The sequence below is a fragment of the Tenrec ecaudatus genome, chromosome 16 (genome assembly GCF_050624435.1).
Source record: "Tenrec ecaudatus isolate mTenEca1 chromosome 16, mTenEca1.hap1, whole genome shotgun sequence".
Lineage (NCBI taxonomy): Eukaryota > Metazoa > Chordata > Mammalia > Afrosoricida > Tenrecidae > Tenrec > Tenrec ecaudatus.
In genome coordinates this window covers 7,966,642-7,985,153 of record NC_134545.1, presented here as the reverse complement: position 1 = coordinate 7,985,153, position 18,512 = coordinate 7,966,642, and the positions used below count along the sequence as shown (strand labels likewise).

The 18,512-nt window shown below is 55.4% G+C and overlaps 1 protein-coding gene across 1 annotated transcript in view; it reads right to left on the bottom strand.

The window, feature by feature from the left end:
* Positions 1–18,512, bottom strand: part of CUX2 (cut like homeobox 2) — an 89,707-nt gene that overhangs the window by 20,610 nt on the left and 50,585 nt on the right. The window contains exons 3-8 of the mRNA XM_075533892.1: positions 8,207–8,341; positions 6,227–6,347; positions 4,296–4,372; positions 3,536–3,602; positions 2,798–2,846; positions 1,758–1,862 (exon numbers count right to left, since the gene is read on the bottom strand). Coding sequence (XP_075390007.1) covers positions 1,758–1,862; positions 2,798–2,846; positions 3,536–3,602; positions 4,296–4,372; positions 6,227–6,347; positions 8,207–8,341 — 554 coding nt within the window. The remainder of the gene's footprint in view (positions 1–1,757; positions 1,863–2,797; positions 2,847–3,535; positions 3,603–4,295; positions 4,373–6,226; positions 6,348–8,206; positions 8,342–18,512) is intronic.

The window sequence follows — 18,512 nt, the reverse complement described above, 5'->3', positions numbered from 1 at the left end:
TTGCTAGCTGTGTGCGGAGGTGTCAGAGACTGGGCCTTCGCAACACAGAGAACCAGTTGTGTAAAGGGCAGGCTTTCCAAACCAGTCGGTCCTACCCGAGGGGGACAGCACATCCCAGGCAGCAGATGACCCTCGGGGCTAGACTTGGACCTTGGAGCCAAAGGTTACATTTGGTGGTGGTGGTGGTGGGGGTTCCTTCCTCCAGATCTTCCCCCAGCCCCACACCCCACAGCCCTTCCAGCAGTTGGGAACGGCGCCTGGGTCCTGCAGGAAGTAGGACAGGCTGCTATTTGAGGGGAACCTAAAGGCAGACTGGTCTCAGGCTCAGTTTTGTTAAAATGAATCTAAGAAGCATCAGGGGGGGAAAAAAAAATCCACACAACAAATACCACCACCAGCCCCAGCTATTCTTCCAGGGAGATAAATGCCAATTAAAACAGGAAGCGGATGCCATTAATACATTAAATTAATTAGCATCGAGCGCCACTGTTGGGCTCAGAAAAGCTCACCCCCACCAAGCCAGCCCAGCTCCCTGCGGCTGATTAGCCCAGGCCTTTGCCGGGTTCCATGGGGGTTAATTAAGAACCACTGGCAGACTCTTCTCAGTGGCGTCCTCAAGAGCGCTTGCTCTGTTTCTCCCACACCCCTTCTCTCCTGGGTCCTCTCTCCATCGTGCAGACGCCCAGGCACATGGACACATGCACATGACCTCCTGGGACCCAGACACTGCCTCACCCACACAAGGACACATGTACCTACCCCGCTCATGCACACAAACACAGAGAACTACCCACATGCACACGGACACAGACGTGTGTGCTCAAGTCCCATGTGCACATGGGCAAAAATATCTCCGGATACACGGGAATTCCCCCGGCCCCCTCATGCCTCCTGGCAGATATTCACTCTCGGCACACACTGAGCCAAGGCTTCCTTCCGGTACTTTATGTGGTAGCCTCTCCACAATCTGGCTAGGTAGGAAACAGGCACAAAGGTCACACAGCGACACACATGGAATCAGACATGCTCAGAGAGACACAGACCAATATTCCGACACAGAAACATGGGCACTAATCAGGGGGACCTCGCAAGGCGTAGCCCGGTGCCCTCAGCATTGCTGAGGCCTGGGTCTTTAGAGCATGTGGCTGGGGTGGGAAGCCCCCTTGGGGACCAGTCACCCTGGCATGCCTTTTTCCCCCCCTTTTCACCCTGGCATGTCTTGGGAACAGTTGGCAGAGCAAGAGAGTTAAACTCCAGCTCTTGGGATGAAGCCCCAGTGCAGGCTTGCTGGGACAGAGTCTAGCAATGGCATCACCGTTTGTTTGCTGGTCCCAGACATCCATCCACCAGGCTTTGTGATGCCAGTGTTCAACAGGGCCACCTGGTGGTGGCCTCTTGAACTTCACCGCAGCTGTACTGCTCAAAGTCACCCAGTTTCTTTCTCTCTGCTGGGCACCTGTGAGAGGCCTGATTCTCTGGGCCCTGAGTAAGTTCTGGGGTTCCCAGGAGTCTGGGAAGGAGTAGGGGGTGGACTTTCTCTCCACCAGGATATGCAGATTGAGCCATTACTTGGAAAATTAAAAGGACAGGGGTGGTATTTATACTCTAAGCTGGTGAAACAAGTTATACTGATTCTTCTGTTTACGCTCCCCTCCGATCTCGGTGGGCCAGTGCTCTGCCATGGTGTGCTCACGGAGACCCTCACACATCACACTCACCACACAGCCAACCCCAGCCTTCATCCTGAGGTCCCTTACCCCGCTGGGTCCCTGGGGGGAGCAGCAGGCAAGGCGGATGGAGCTGTTGACTGAGGCCAGTTGTTCCCGAAGACTCTCCACCTCCCGCTGCGCAGCCTCAGCTCGCTGGGGGTATGATGGGGAGAGTGCGGTTAGTGGGTGAGCGCGCCTGGCCTTAGTCTTGGCTGTAAAGACCAGACCCTGGGGAGGGCAGGCAGGACGGTTGGTCCCCTGCTAAGGTAAGGGCCCCTTCCAGCCCTGGATCTGCTCCTGACACAGCTGGGGTGGGCAGAGGTCAGGTGGGTATCAGAGGCTGGATGGGTGGACCCAGAAGATCGACCAGCAGGACGTAGATGCTGTGGCTATGAGCATAATGATCCCAGCTGAGACCCCGGGGAGGAAGGCCAGGTCTCCTGTGACTGGCAGTTCGTGAAAGGTGGAGGAGGCCATAGGGGGGACGGGAAGAGAGAGAAGCAGCCTCTGGCTTGCCCTCCCCCTGCGTGCGATCCCCTCACACCAGTTAACAGAGTTCTGTCACTGGGCTGGCTTGAGTGACCTAGGGAGGCTTTGTGGGCCCACCAGGGGCAGGACTCTGGGGACCGCCCCCTCTCTATGCCGACCCCATTCACTCTCCTGTGCCTCTCAGATCCATGCCCCTTCCTCACAGATGAAGTCTCAGACCCTGTAGTATGGGCCAGGAGCCCCTCGCCTGTCCATTGCTCTCCCAGCCCTGGGCAGCTCTGGGTCCCCGCACCTCACATGTAAAACCAAACCAAGGTTGGCTCATCCCGACTCAAAGCAACCCTACCGGGCAGATTCGAACTGCCCCAGAGTGCTTCCCAGGCCACGGTCATCATGGAAGCTGACGGTCACCGCTTTCTCCCGCAGATGGGTTGGTGGGTTCAGAGGGCTGATGTTCTGGTTAGCCGCCAATTGCTTAACCCTTGTGTCACTAGGGCTCCTTACATACAGGTCAGAAAACGCTGAGCCCTTCCCTGGCCCTTTAGGAGACCTCCCCACCCTGGACAGAATAAGCCCCGTGGGTCCCCAGGTGGCCTCACCTGATTGGCTTTCTCCAGGTTGGTCATGATCAGGCCCACTTCGTCTGCCCTGAGACACAGAGACCAGGCCTGAAGGGGCTGCTGGCGGCTGCAGGGCCACCCCCATCCAGACATCTCATTCCCTGCCTGAGTCAAGGGGTCTGCAAATGGTACTTCAGGAGAGAATCCAGGCAGGGGAGAAGACCCCAGGTGGCGGGGAATGGGGTAGTGCTTCAGCACTAGCCCTTCAGGCAGGCCTGTCATCCAGGGGTCACGCTACTGGGTCCCCTCCCAGAGAGGTACCTCCAGTGGCAGCACCTGGCCTCCCTCTCCTGTTCCCAGGGGCTCCTTCAAGATTGCCAGTGTGGTGGGGAAGGGCTGGGACTGGCCTTGTTTGTCTCCCTTACCTGTCTGTCTAGAGGTGGCAGTGACCCAGGAGGCCCAAGGGACATGGGAGGACCCACAGCCACGAGGTACTGCATGACCACCACTGTGACTGCTCTTGTGTCCCCTGCCTGGCCTTCCACATCACCACCTGCTTCTCCTCTTTTGGCTGGTGCTACCTCCACAGCGAGGCCCTCCCTGATTCTTCCCATCATGGCATTTACTGTGTGCCCTTCAGTCATGGGGTAGCAGGGGCTTGGGTGAGGGAGAGCTCTGGTCCTGGCATGTCTCTTATGGCTCAGGGTGCAGGTGCAGAAGATGGGGAGCAGAAGCGAGGGGAGCCAGGGGCCTGACGACAGCGTGGTGCTCACTTACTTGGAAGCAGCCTCCTCATCGTACTTCCGCCGCAGCTCCAACAGCTCTGTCTGTGTTGCCTTTAACGCTGGGGAAGACAGGAGGCTGGTGAGCCCCCCACCCCACTGCCCCCACTCCCGCACCCTGAGGACTGAGCTGGTGGGCGGATGAAGAGGCCAGCAAGGAAGGCAGACCGGAATATTCTGAGTCTGTAAAGCTAAGGTGTCTTGGTGGAGCGGGGGTGCTGTCCTCTCTAGGGCCTGGGGCCCTGAGCCCCCAACACTGAGTCACTCACAGATACAACTTCCCTGAGGTCCTGACTTGGAGTGGGGGTGGGATGGAGAGGGAGCAAAGCTGTCCACAGACACGTTTTATATCATAAAATTTCCGTGAAATTCCAGGTATGTGGGAAGCTGAAGGGACTGGCCACAGAGAGTTCCCTGACTGACTGAGCTGTGGCCATCAAGGTCTGAGCAATCTGGTTTGCCCCAGGCCCCACCCCTCCCTATTGCCTTCCCTAATCCGGCTGCCTAAGTGAGTTTTTCACTGATGTTTGGCCCCTGTAGACGCTGAGTTTGCAGATTTGGCCCAGGACCCTCTCTCCACAGTGATGCAGCTGCTGGGCACTGGTGGCCTCGTGCCTGCGGAGTGAGGTGGGTCTGCCCCCTTCCTTAAGTCCTTTCCTTGACATCTGGTCCTAGAACAAAGCTGAGTTCTCACGTCGCCTTCCTGGTCTGCCGGGCAGGGCGCCGATCGAGGGCCGTGGCGACCCGCTACATACCTGAATGCAGAACCTTGATCTTCTCCTCGGCCTCCCCCAGTCTGGCCGCCAGAGTGATCTGAACTTCTTGAAGGCCCCTGTGGAGGGAAAGGCCACTCACGTCACCTCCAGATGCCCGGGCCTGGGCCCTGATCCCGACCCCACTTTGTGGGGAATACAGGTATTTGACAGCCCTGCCGGAGGTGGCTTGTGTCACACAAAGCTAACCACGACCATGGGCAGTGCAGTGGCACTTGTCGTGGTCAAGCAACCTACAGTCAGGGGAAATTCTGGGGAAATCCTGGCCCCACTAGGCCCTTCTCTGGATCCCCTTGTTTCCACTCCCGATCCCACCCCTCTCCTTCCTGTGTCTGCACCCTGGCCTGGGCTTTTCATAGAGACAGACCCTCCTGCTCCTTGGCCTTTCATGCCTGGCTTCTCAGCTCCCCAGCATGCTTTTGGCGCTCAGCAGGGATGGAGTGTGTGCTGGCTGCACCCCTTCTTATGGCGGGTGGACCAACGACATCTAAGCGGCCCGCACTCCGCCCATGTCGCAGTGCTAAGCAGAGTGGCCGTGGGGCCACGTGTTTTCTCCCATTCTATGAGGAGCGGTGAGGTGGAGTCGAGTGCTAACTCAAGGATGAACTTGGTGAGGCTCTGACAAGCTGCTCCTGCAGCTGCTGGCTAGGTGGCCTTGTGGTGGCCACTGGAGTTTCAGGCACATCCAGTAAGCCACCTCATCTGGTTGGGCTTCAGTTTTCTCTTCCATAAATGGGGTTTCTGAAGGGACTTGCTTCAGTGGGAATGTCATGGTATGTTTTTCAGAATTGTCAGCTCCGGTCCCCCCCCCCCCCCCCCCCCCCGTGCCCCCGGGATGAGTGGCTGGAGTTTGGAGTTCTCCGCTGGGGCTCAGGATGCACTTCAAGCTTCTCAGGAGGGAAAGGACCAGAGGTGGTTTATGCCATGCTCTGTAGCTTCCAGGAAGGAGCCCCCTTCACCTCTGAGCTCCTGCCCCTGCCCCACTCTCCTCTTTGCTGCTGAACACACCGGGCATGCGCCCACCTTGGGCCTTTACCCTGGTTGTCTCGTGTCTGCAACCCCCTTGTCCATGAGTAGTCATCCTCCCACCTCCTCTAGCCTTCACGGGCCTTCGGAGGAGGTCTCTCCAATGCCCGGTTTCAAAATGCAGCACCCCACCCCCCCCACCTTGTGCCCTCTGCCCTGCTGTGCTTTCTCCACCACCATGTCACCATCTCACACCACACGCGTGTTTCATGCCTGGTGTCCATGTGGGTCACCTTCACTAGAAAGGAAACTCCAGGAGGCCAGAGCTGCTATCTGCTTTGCTTGATGCTGTGCCCCCTGAGCCTACAGCAGGGCCTGGCACACAGGAGGTGCTTCATAAATAGGTGGCATGAACGAAAGCAGTAAGAAGCGAATGAATGAAGGGATACATGTGGTCAGTGCCATTAGACTATTCTGATGCTGTCTAGGCTTTGACTGTCACTGTCCAGGTGTCAGGCCAGCTAGAAGCTAAGCAACCACTGGTCCTAGCTGCTGAGTTCATCCAATGCACAGTCACCCTGCAGGACAGAGTGGACTTGCTCCTCGGGGGTTAAGAGGCTCTATGTCTTTAAGGAGCAGCCTCATCTTTCTTGGAGCAGCTAGTGGGTTTGAACTGCTGACCTTGTGGTTAGCAGGCCAAGCTGTCACCCACTACACCGCCGCCAGGGTTCCTTATGCTCACACAGGTCCTGTCTTACTTCTTTTTCTCAGCAGGGAGGTGTGGACACCCACATTAAACTGACCGCTTTCCAGATGGGGACACTGAGGCACTGAGGTCAAAGGGTGTCGTGACCTGTCCAGGACTGGCCACACAAGCCTGGTCCGCCCCCACCACCCCAACCTGTGTCTGCATCAGCTTGGGCAGTCAACTCGGGCCCCTCACTCACTTTTGTTTCTCCGCCTCATTTCTCTGCAGCAAGGTTTCTGTCAGGAGGGCTTTGCCGGGCAGGCCTGGGAGGCGGCTGCCCTCAGTCAGTGTGGGCACGGCTGGGGTCCCCTCTCGCTGCTCTGTGGGAGGAAAGAGGGAAAAGTAGCCTGCTGGGAGGCTCCACGGCCCAGGGGGATGGCTGGGCAGTGCAGCAGTGGGACTTCGGGCAGATCCCCAGAGGCTTCCTCTGACCCCAGACCCACTCTTGCTGCCTCCACTCGCTGCTAGTTTTCATCATTTAATTGTCAAAAAAGCAGACATAACTTGAGAGTTACCATTTCGGACATCTGACATGTATCACTCAGTGGCATTGAGTATTGTAACTGCCACCTCTGCCTCGTCCCAGAGTGTTTCTGTCCCCCTAAAAGGAATCTTGTGCCCATCAGCAGTCGCACCCCATCTCCTGCCTTACCCCTGGCCACCGTGAGCCTGCTATCTATCTCTGAGGATCTACCACAGGAGCAGGTCAGACAAGCTTGGCTCTGTACCTGGCTTCCCGATGCAGCAGCACACTGCCCAGGCTGAGCCCAAGACAGCAGGCCCCAGCCCTCTGTACGGCGGGACCATGCTGCAGGGCACCTGTCCATCTGCTTTGTTGATCCAGCTTCTGCTGTTGGACTCGTCAGCGGGCTATGTGGTGCTGGGATGGTCACGGTTCTGATGGACCAAGTGGGCGGAATCCACACTGTGGGGCCAAGGCACAGTGGCCCTGAGCTCATGGTGGAGGGAAAGGGTGAACCCTGAGCTCTCTCCGGGAACCCTGGGATGGCCAGGCAGGAAGAGCTGGGGATTGGTGGGGCCAGAGCCTGGGTTCTGCCTATGGTGATGCAGGAGGTCAGGTGCTGAGGGGTCACCTGTAACCTCTGTTATAGCTCGATATTAAAGCCCACTGGCCCTTGGCATGAGAGGGTGGGGGCCAAGCTGGGAAGTTCATGGAGGGCATCTCTGAGGGCTGAAGGGGGCTGAGCCATCCTTCACTCAGGTGCTGGGCAGATTCCAGGAGTAGGGGTCATGATACTGACAGGAAGATGAAGTGTGATGGGTGACCTTGAGGTCAGGAGTTCTTTGTCTATGGCCCTGATGGTGCTGACTCAGTTTGCCCATCTGTGAGATGGGGCCTTGTAAAGGTGATGCCGAGAGAGGGCAAGGTGCACATGTACAGGGTTTGCCTGATTGGAGACGTCCAGCCAGGCGGTTTCTGCACTCCTGTTACTCGGCGTGCCTGTGTGCGTGCATTTCAGGAGACCTCGCGGTGGGGGTTGGGGGGCTGTTAGTTGGACTTAGAGGACTGACAAGGGACAGTGTCTGGAATCTGACACCAGCTGCCACACAATTGCCACAGAACCGACTCTAACTCACAGAGACCCTGCTAGTCTCTTTCCAGTGTCGGTGGCTGAGACCATGCTCTGTACTTACTCACTGCCCACCTCCTGGGAACACAGGAAAACTACATTTCCCAGAGTGCCCTGCAGCTGGATTGAGTTTTGGCCAATGGGTGAGAGTGACATGTGCCTTTCTAGCCCTGGACTCTATACTCGGCTCCCCAACACTGCACTCATACACAGACACAGACACACACACACACACACACACACACACACACAGACACACACACTGCCCTCCACTTTCTCTTTCTGTTGGCTGGTGGTTAACATTCGTGGTAATGCCAGGCATGCTCGTGTTGTGGATGGAAGGACCTCCGCAGCCTGGGTCCCTGAGTGACTGCATGAAGCAGTCTGTAACCTCCCTGCTCTTCAACTCTATTAAGGCCCTGAGATTTGGGGGTTCATCTGGGTCAGTAGCAGTGTTTCTTTAACCCCTGACCAATCTCAGGGGATAAAGTCAATGCCTGGCCACCCGCCCCACCCCTAGTGGCCACAGATACACAGCCCGTTGGTCTGTGGGAGAGGTCCCAGCCCAGCCCCCGGCTCCTCAGTACCTTTGGGGCAGAGGAGCTCAGGGTGTCTTCTCCAGGAAGCGTGCGGGTCTCGCCGGGCCTGCCCACTGGGATCGAAGCCTGGGGCCTGCAGTCTGTCGTCTATGCTGCGAGCTGCCTCACACACAGGCACGGGGTCTGCAGAGGGGAGAGGGTGGGGGTGAGGCTGCAGGGCCTGCTGGGTCCCTCCAAGGGAGCCATTCTGCCCAGTCAAGAATAACAGGAACGATGGCAAGACCTGCCTTTTCTGGGTGGTGTAGACAGAGAACAAGCTCAGCTCACAGAAAGGTTCAAATCCCCCCAGGGCACTGGCGAAGGAAGCTGCTTGGCTCTGCTCTGGTACGGCCCTTTGAGGAAGCCGTCTACGGCGGCCACAGGAGGACTGTCCTCAGAACCTTCTTGCCATAGCCTGGCTCAATGGACCAGACTAGCACGCCTTTGTCGGTGACACACGGTGACAACGAAATGGTGGCTCTTCTGGGGTGTGAAACACACCCTGCTATGTCGGCCGCCTCCTGATTACCCAGCTGCCTGGGGGTGAGCTCTGCAGGTCTTTCAGGCAGCCTGGGGTCTCCCTCCAATGCCTAGCCCTCTCCCCAGCTGGAGCTCGAGCTCTGCCCTGATTCTGGCAGGACACTGGCTTAGGGCAGGTACAGGTGACACCTGATGATTCCATGGCCAGGGGCAACATCTCAGGTGGCAAAACCTCAGATGAGGAGGTGCCTGACAAACAACATAGTTGGAGACCGGCTAGGATTACCCATCTTCACAGTTGAGGGGATGGAGGATCCTCATGGAGGCCAGGCAGCATGTTGGAGGATCGAGCCGGGACACAGACCCAAACAAAGGCTTACTGCCCCAGTGTTGTGAACATGCACCCACAGGGGCTGCAGGAGGTGGCATGGGGCCTCGGTCTTTTCCGCTGCCCTGTCCACAAGTGCGGTTGCCTTGGATCTGGGCACCCCTCTAGGTCGAAGGCAGCAGGTTGAGGGGAGGGACTGTGGGGTCGGACACAGAGGAGGGGCTCTAATCCAGTCTTGATTCTTAGGATTGCTATGTGACCATAGGAAGGAATCGGCTTCTCTGGGCTTCTCTGTACAAACAGTGACTGTAGGCGACCAGGACAAGGGTCCACTTAAGTGTTGGGCATGGCACCTGGTGAGCTCAGAGTGAATGAGAGCTCTCATTGCCCCTGCCTCTCTGAGCCCCAGACCCACTGGCCTTCTTGCAGGTTCAGTCAAGAACCCACCCCTCTCAGATCCCTGGGGCAGGGAGGAGCCTCAAACTGGAACAACCTTTCCTCCCTGGTTACTGCCAGTGAGTCACTGCTTCCTCCTCTTTCACATTGAGTCTCTACTGCACCTCTTCCAGGAAGCCTTCCAGGATTGGCCAGTCTCTGACTTGAGCTCCCTCCACTGCCTGCACTTTCCCTTTCCAGCATCCCTCTGTTATGACTTAAATTTATTTACAAGTCCACCCACTTGGCATCTGCTGGTCTGCAACCCCACTGGGAGCCCTGGGGGCTTGGCATCTGAGTCGGCTCCCCACTGGACCCTGTACTGAGCCTGAAGCCTGGCCTACAGTTAGACCCAGGAAGATTAGTTGATGGGAGTGATGAGACTGTGCCTGTACACGGGCCTTCAGGTCTGGAGGGAACAAGGCCACCTGGCCTTTTCATTTCCCTTTTCCTACCTGTTTGTCTAGGACAGTGGTTTTCAACCTTCCTAACGCCATGACACTTTCCTACAGTTCCTCATGTGGTCGTGACCCCCCAACCATAAAATTATTTTCGTTGCTACTTCATCACTGTCATTTTACTACTGTTATGAATCAGGCGACCCCTGTGAAAGAGTCGTTCAACCCCCAAAGGGGTCAAGACCCACAGGTTGAGAACCGCCGGTGTAGGACCTAGACTCTAGGTGATGGGCGGCTCGGACCACAGGCGTTTGTGCCGAGGTAAGCAGGTGCACCAGTGTGCTTTCCTCTGTCAGCACTCCCCCACGCCCGTCATTAGGCTGGGCCTGCTCAGCGGGGTATGCCATTATGTCTCCCCGGGCTGATGTAATTATACATTGACATAATTAACCCAGCAAGCGCATTAGGCGGGCCAGCTAAAAATTCATCTATAATTATTTGTTGTGTGCATGCTAATGAGTCCATCTGCACTGCCTTTGTACAACACGAACAAATTAATTTACAAGTCTGGATTTTTTAATAAGTTCAAGGAAACGCTTCCTATTGTGTCCTGGTTTTTTAGATGGGAATAAAGAGGCGACGGGCACTCGCTAGGTCAGGGAAGTTAGATAAACAGGGAGCGGGGCAGCTCTGGGGGGCCACGGGGGCTCTCCCTGGTCCCAAGGAGGTAGGGAAGAACTGGCTCGGGGTTGGCTGGCTGTGTACAATGGGTGATTAAGGATGTCACCCCCACTCCTGGGGACTGGTACTGGGGGTTTGCTCTGCTCTGAGACCCTGCATACCATCCCCTACTGCCTCTCGTGTTCTGTCCCGGGGTGATGGGAAGGAATTGGGTTGGTGCACACTTCACATGGCTTGGTGTTTTCCTCAGTATTTTCTGGGACAGCGTAGAACACAGCGATGAAGTTCATGTGGGACTTGGCGCCTCAGCTTTCCCATCTACAGTGGGGAGCACCGTCACAGTCCCTACTTCTAGGAAAGGATACTCAGGGGCACCATGGTGAAGTGCCAAGCTGCGAGCGGCAGGCCAGGGGCTCAAGCCCACCAGCAGGCTCCGTGGAAGGAAAGGGTGGGCGAACTGATGGCCCTGTAGGAACCCTATGGGGCAGCTCTACTGTGTTCTATAGGTCCCCAGGAGTCAGGATAGACCCAGGGCCCACAACAACAATGCCTCCCAGGAATAACTATCAGAGGATTTAAATGGCACATGGAAAAAATAAAAGCACAAAGGTCCCCGCCGTGGCCCCTGGGTATAAAGTATGATCTGGACGGTGCTCGTGTAGCTCACAGGAGCCCTGGTGTGGCACAGTGGGCTAGGCACTGGGCTGCTAAACTCCAAGGCCAACCGTTTGAAACCACCAGCTGCTCCACAGGAGAAAGATGAGTCTTTTCTGCTCCCCTAAAGCTGTACAACCTCAGAAACCCACTGGGGTGACTCTAGTCTACCCTCTAGGGTTATTATGCGTCAGAAATGACTCAGTGGCTGTGGCAGTTACATAGTCTCCTGTCAACTTGAGTGAACGGGTGGACTCTAGCCTGTCAATCAGGTCACAGCCAATGAGGCCTCTGTATAGGCATGATCTTCTTCTGAGGATTCTGGGAACTCCTGCCTTCCTCCCTGGAAATGGGATACACACTCTTTCTCTGTGAGACATTCCTGCTGACAGGCCACATGGAGCTACATTGATGGAGCCAGAGCCCTGGAGCACTGAGATACTTCCACTGCCACTGGATCCACAAGACTGTCCACCCACTGCCCTGTGATGATCTGGCATCTGGCATCATTGCATGTGTTGAGTGAATCTGAAGAGGACTTTATAGACTGGTATTGGACAGGTGGGCTAATATTTGACTTATGAACTTGATCTGGACTGGGAAGTTTTCTCAATATACAATTGCTCTTTTATCTAAAGCTCTTTCTTATATTCATATGAGTATCTATGAATGTGTTTCTCTTGTCCACCCGGACAAACACAAGGGCAGTGAGTGAGTGAGTGAGTGTTACAGCTGAGGAACTCTGGTGGCATTGTGGGATAAGCACAAGCTACTAGCCACAAGTGTCATTGGTTCAAAACTCACTAGCTGCTCTGCAGGAAAAAGAGGCTTTTTGCCTTTGTAACTCTCTCAACAAAACAAAACAAACCCATTGAGTCGATTCTGACTACAGCAACCCCATAGAACAGGGCAGAAATGCCCCTGTAGGCTTAAGACAATAACTCTTTACAGGAGTGGGTGCTTCAGCGTTCTTCCTCAGGGTGGCTGGTGGTTTTGAACCACTGACCTTACGGTTAGCAGCCCAACTCCTAACCACGACATCAGCAGAGCTCCTAGGGCACTAGAAAGTGACATGCAATTTACCTTTTAAGAGACTCACACAAGTTGCAGGTGCACAAAATGCACTAAAGAGGGGGCCAGAGAGGTCACAGAAGTGGTTCAGGAAACAGGGTGCTGACTTAGGTGAATTGGTGGGGGCAATGGTGGGAAGAAGTGCTCATGGTTCAAGAGACAGACAGGAAGAAGTACTGATGATGATGAAGACGGAGATCCAAACTGAGAGGAGGCAGGAGCTGCTAAGCCTTCAGGTTTGCTGGGAAGGAAGTTCTCAATGAAGTCTAACGTCTTTCCTGATGCACCTTTTCAGCAGTGTTCTTGGGAGCCAAATCCATTCCCAACGAGGAAGCTGCAGGTTAGGGCTCTGATCCTCCTGCCTATGCAATCCTCTCCGGCTCTGAAGGAAGCGGTTGGGGGTTGAGTCTGGTCACTGCTGTACTTCGCCTGGCACATTCCTCTGTATTTCCACCTCCAGCGCACAGCAGGGAGCGCCCAGATCTCATGGTGTGCTGGTGTGCTGGCAACTCATTTCTTCCTGCCTCCCCAGTTGGCAAGAGGCCCACAGAGGCCCTGAGCAAGCCCTGGGCAGCCTCGCCAGGGGTTCTGTTAGGGCAGAAAGCGCTCAGTAGCAAGCCTGCAGACATTCGGAACACTCCGCTAAGTTACACAGAGGGAAAGGGATGCCTGTGGACTTGGTCCTGAGACATTACCACAGGCATGAGTTCAACTTCCCTGGCTGTGTGAATGGACAATAAACCTTTACAATGTCTAGGATCGTTTCTTTGTTTTTTTTTTCCTGAGTACCTGTCAGTCATGGGGCGGGGGAGGTTTGTTTTTACATACCGGAGTCCTGCCTCTTCTCCCCTGAGGCCCTGACCATTGATACAGTAGGTGCTAAATAGATATGGGTTGCTTAAAAAGTATGATCAAAGACAAAACCAGTGGGGGCCCACCGGGTTATTCCACGGGAATGTTTCTGTAGCAGGCAGAATACTTGTCCCCAAAGAGGCCCAAGTGCACAAATCCTTGGAATCTGTGATTATATGATGTGGCCAAAACCCCCCAAAACAAAAACAAAGACTCACAAACCCACTGCCAACGAGTCAGTTCTGAATCATGGTGAACCCAAAGGACAGGGTAGACTTGCCCCTGTGGGTTTTCCAAGACTGTACCTCTTTACAGGAGTCTAGAGCCCTGTCTTTCTCCTGAGGAGCGCCTGGAGGTTTCCAACTGCTGACCTTGAGGTTGCCAGCCCAGCGTGTAACCACTACTCCATCGGGGCTCCTGTATGCTGTGACAACTGTGATTGCAAACGGAAGCGGGTCAGTTAGCAGAACATGGGCGATGCTGAGTGCTGGTTTGGGAGACGGAGGGAGAGGCCACGAGCCACGGAATGTAGGCAGCCTCTAGAATCCTGAATCTGGAACAGGCAAGGAAGCAGCTTCTGCCCTAAGAGGCTTGAGAAGGAACCCAACCCTGCCACACAATTGGATGTAAACCCAGAGTGACCCGTTTTGGACTTCCGACCACCAGAACCAGAGCTTCAGGCCACAGAGTCTGTGGTCACTTGTTCCAGCAGCTTCAGCAGCAGCAAACTCACACATGGCCACTACCTTCGTCTATTGTCTACACATTTGGTGGGCACCCACTTTGTGTTAGACACAGTGTCTCCCATTGCCACATCCTTCCTGAAAGCGTGCTGCCAGGACAGATTCTGGGTCTTCCTTCTTGGGGTGACTATCTAGGGGAGAGAGCCGGGACAAGGGCCTGGCAGATTCTGGGACTGAGAAGAAGCACAAGGCGGGGTGGTGCATGGACCGGTGTGAGTGTGAGGGATGGGGACACCTGAGGCTGCGTGGGCAGAGAGGGCCACCCTGAGGAGGTGGCTGTTGGAACAGAGAACTGAGGAGCTAAGGGAGCCAGCTGGGGGATAAGGGAGAACATTCCAGAGACCAAGGAAGGGCAACTGATTTCCTTGACTCAATCCCCACGTTAAACCCACCCCTCTGGCCCCTTCATCAGCCTTCAGGATCACCAGACTGTTTTACAGATGAAGGCGGGGTGTGAGGGGTGTGTGTGGGTGGAGTATAGGGGGTGGGAGGGAGGGGGATTTGCCTCCCCTCTCTGCAGCCTGGTCTGGTGCTACAGCTGAGGGTGATGTCTGGCTCTGAGTGGGTGCACTGAGCACGAGTTTCTGGTCTTCACCCTCCAGTTCCAGCACGCACCCATCCTGGAGCAGGTGGGGGCCCCGAAGTGGTGAGGAGGGGTGGGAAGGAATGGGCCCAATGAGACCCCTATTCAAGGAAACTCACTCTTCAGAGTCAACTGCAACTCACCCTCTCCCTCGAGACAGAGCAAAGACCTCTCAGTGAAGCTGCTGCTGCTCCCGCCAGTTGTGGGGCGCATGGTTCAGTCCTAACCCAGGCACCGTGACTGTGGCTTTTCCAGAACATTGGATCCAGTTAAGATGAAGTTGGTCAATTGGTTCAAACCCCAAAGCCACTGTCCTCGAGTGGATTCCAACTCACAGAAGCCCCCTACCGCCCCCAGGGTGGAGCAGAGCTGTGCTCTCGGGTTTCTAAGACTGCCATCTCCAGGAGAAGCTAGTGGGTTTGAACTGCTGACCTTGCAGTGAGCAGCCCACCTGGTCATCCATGACACCACCAGGGTTCAGGGCAGGTCCTGATCCAGTGACTGCTGTCTTTAGGAGAAGAGGATAATCTGGCCACAGACACACACAGAGGAGGGATCAGCTGGAGACAGGCGGAGACTGCAGCCAGCTGTCTACAAGCCAGTGAAGGCACAGGCTTGGCGGGCAACCATCAGGAGCAAGGAAGAGGTAGGCAAAGCTCCTTCTCAGCCGTGAGAGGACCCTCCCGAATGGTAGGATCAGAAACACTATTGCTTTTAGGCTCTGGTTTGTGGGAAGTTGTTACAACCGACCTAGGAAACAAAGGGACCCCCATTTTTCAGATGAGGCAAAGGAAAACAACTTGAGGGTCACTGAGCTACAGGGATAGAGCTGGGGTTTCAACCCAGGCCACTCTCCCAAGCCAAAGCAAACCAACCCTCACTCGCCAAGTTGATTCTGGTGCACAGCGACCCTACAGGACAGGGAAGAACTGCTTCCCAGGGCTTTTATACTTTTTATGAAAACAAAACAAAAAGCAAACAAAAAAAAACCTGACTCCTTTTTCTGCTGGAGAGCAGCAGGTGGGTCTGAACCACCGACCTCTTGGTTAGCAGCCCACCAGGTCTCCTCCCAAGCCAGTGTGACACATCGCCAGACACTGATTGGGGCATTTGTTGGGTCACTCCTGCTGTAGCCACAAGCCACCCAAGATTACTTAAAAATTTTTTTAAACATTTCAGTAGCAATTTTGTTTCACTCATGTACACGAAAAACTGGGTTCCTGTTTCACATACGGAAGGTGATCTAGCCACAAGAGTAAATACCAAGTCACACACAGGGAGACGGCTGTATTTCAGAGGGCTGAGCCCTGTGGGTAATCAGGAAGATGCAGTGTCTTAGGTGTTAGCAACACTCACACTTCACCTGGAAGGAATCAGAAGGGAGCACCTGTCATGCCCTGCATCATGCACCGATGCCCTTGGTGTGTCCAGGTACACCTAAGCCACTCTCTCTGCCAGGCCCCTGCCAAGCTTCCAACCTCCCTGGGCATCGTGGGCCCCTGCCAGGGCCCAGCAAGCTTCAAAGCCATTGTCAGGAGACCCAGAGCTCGTACCTGAAGCTGGGTGTCCATGTGGTGCCTGGCTCGGCACTTCCACCAAAACATGACCACCTGGAGCTGCATGCTCCCAGCACCCTGCCCCCAACTCCTGCAATAACAGGCAGTCGAGAAAGAGTCAGGCACTGGCAGCGGCAATCAAACAACCTTAGCTCCAACTTGAATTTAAAAATACCACTCAACTCAAAACAGGGGCCCCCAAATCAGCTGCACTTTAACAGCGCAAACCCTTGCTTGTGGCCGAGTGTGTTGGTGAACATAGAAGACCAAATCGGGACCCATCCGAGGCGGGCACACTGGGAGGGGCTGGCACGGACGGGGAAAGGACCTGCCTCGGGTGCGCAGCCATCACCGGGTGCTTCACGCAGCAAGTGTGTAGTAGGTGACGACTTTGTCTGCGGTCTGTGGTGGGCCAGAACCCGTGGAGGACAGGCATGCCAACGGACATGTGACCGTTCATAGCCACATCCAGGTTTTCAAAGGCCTGGTGGGCAGGCAGGTCCCACAGTGTCGACGCCACCTGCCACCGCTAGCTGATGCTGCAGCCATTTCTTCTGTCTTTTAAAAAGCATCTTCGGGGCTGGGGGGGGGGGGTTGGGGCTGGGAATGCAGGAAAAGCTGTCGCCAGCCTCCTACTGTGTCCATCTGAAGGAAAGTGGCATTTGGAGCTTTTTAAGGAAAGCCAGAGCCGGAAAGGCTGTCCGAAAGGCTGTTTAGAAACACATATATGCAGAAGTATGCACGCACCCCTCCAAAATATCCGAGACAGAAGCCCGCGCCCATCTGGGCCCTGACTCCGGGCGCCCGCGGGGGTGGCAGGCTTGGGCTCTGGGCGGCAGCAGTGAGACTAACTTTGATCCTTTAATCTTAACTTTCCTGCAGCAGATGGGCTGTGAAGCCCTTGCAGGGAGCCAAGAGCTGTGGGACCACCCTCTATCTTCAGTGCCGACTGTGTCGGGGGGCCTCCCAGCTTAGCAGAGACGAAGGGGTCAGGGATGAGGGTCTCCCTGCATGGACTGGGTGGTCCTGGTAATAATAATAATAATAAATAGCAACAATGATCATGAGAGGGGGAAAGCTGATGCCAGGTAGAGTCAGGGAACCGCAATGTGCATGGTAATAAAAATCAGGTTTACGTGCAAGGAGCTGGACTGGGAACCCCACAAGGATGGGAGCCATGTCTGCCCTGCTCACTGTGTGGCTCTGGGGTGGGGAGGCAGGAGCTGTGTCCCTCTGGGTGGGGGAGGGGCCATGTCCCTCTCGCTGGGGCAGGAGCAGGGCACACAGTGTGGGTTCAGAGCATGCTGGGACATAGCCCCTTGCTGAGTGTCCCCTTCCACTCACTGAATCTGCCCTCTGGCTGGCTCATCACTCATCTTTCACACTGGAGGAAAGTGGGGCTCAGAGAGAGCCAGTGAGACACTGGGGGTGGGGTGGGGGGGAAACAGCAGAATGAGATTGGCCCCGCCCTGTAGGAAGGAGGGTTTTTCAGGCTAGAGTTCAGTCCTTCCTTTACTCCTTGGTGCTCCTCCCACCATCTCCCTGTCTGTCTGACCCCACCACACCACCCAATTAGTAACTCTGCTCTCTGTTACCAGAAATCAAAATGCCCTGGACCAGGAAGACTTGAGGGTCTGGAGTAGGTGCCACTACTTCTCTGCTGTGTGTCCTTGGGCAAGTGACTTGACCTCTCTGAGCCTGCAGAAGGGGGGTTGAATGATGGCATTTACTCTCAAGGGGCTCATGGGGATCTGGGAATTTGTCTGTAGGGGGCTGAGTACCCTGCCTGAGCCCCAGGCAACACTCCAGGCCAGCCCTCTTGAACCCAACCAAACGCACTGCCATCAAGTCTAAGCCAGCAACGCATAGCGTCCCTACGGCACAGAGCAGACCTACCCCTGAGACTGTAACTCCTTACTGGAGCAGAAAGCTTGGTCTTTTTCCTGAGCCCCCCTCTTTAAAACCCTCTTCAAATGAAGCCCTCCCTGAGGCCCAAGGTGGCCTGACCGTTCCCTTCTGTGTATCTTCTCTGTCATTGGCCTTTGGTCATGGGTCTGACAGCCTTAGGGGCAGGGCTGTACTAGGAATCAGGCTTCCATGGGGTTAGGCACAGAGTAGGTGTGCAGAGAACTCGGCAGCGGAAAGCTACCGTGGAAATGCGTGTCTTTCTCAAAGGAAGCGGCCATCTAGTGCGTGCCTGCTGGGCATGAACTCCTGGAGTTCAATCCTCTCTCCAGGCCGAACAAATGGCGCTCTGGCGGAGAATGGAGAAAATAGTGGGATGATGCCTCCTGCCATTAGCTACCACTGCCGGGATACCTGACCTCAGAAACTTAATTAGCTTTACTCTTTGTTAAATCCTCTTTCACGTTATCCTTTGGTATTTTCTCTGGTCCCCACAGGACCGACTCAATAGAGGCCTATGCCAGGGCTAAGGGAGGACGTGAGGAAAAGGGAGAAATTCCTAATTACACGAACGACTTGGTTTCTTCTCTCAGTGAAGGCCTCTTTCCCACTAGGTGGCACTAGAGTGA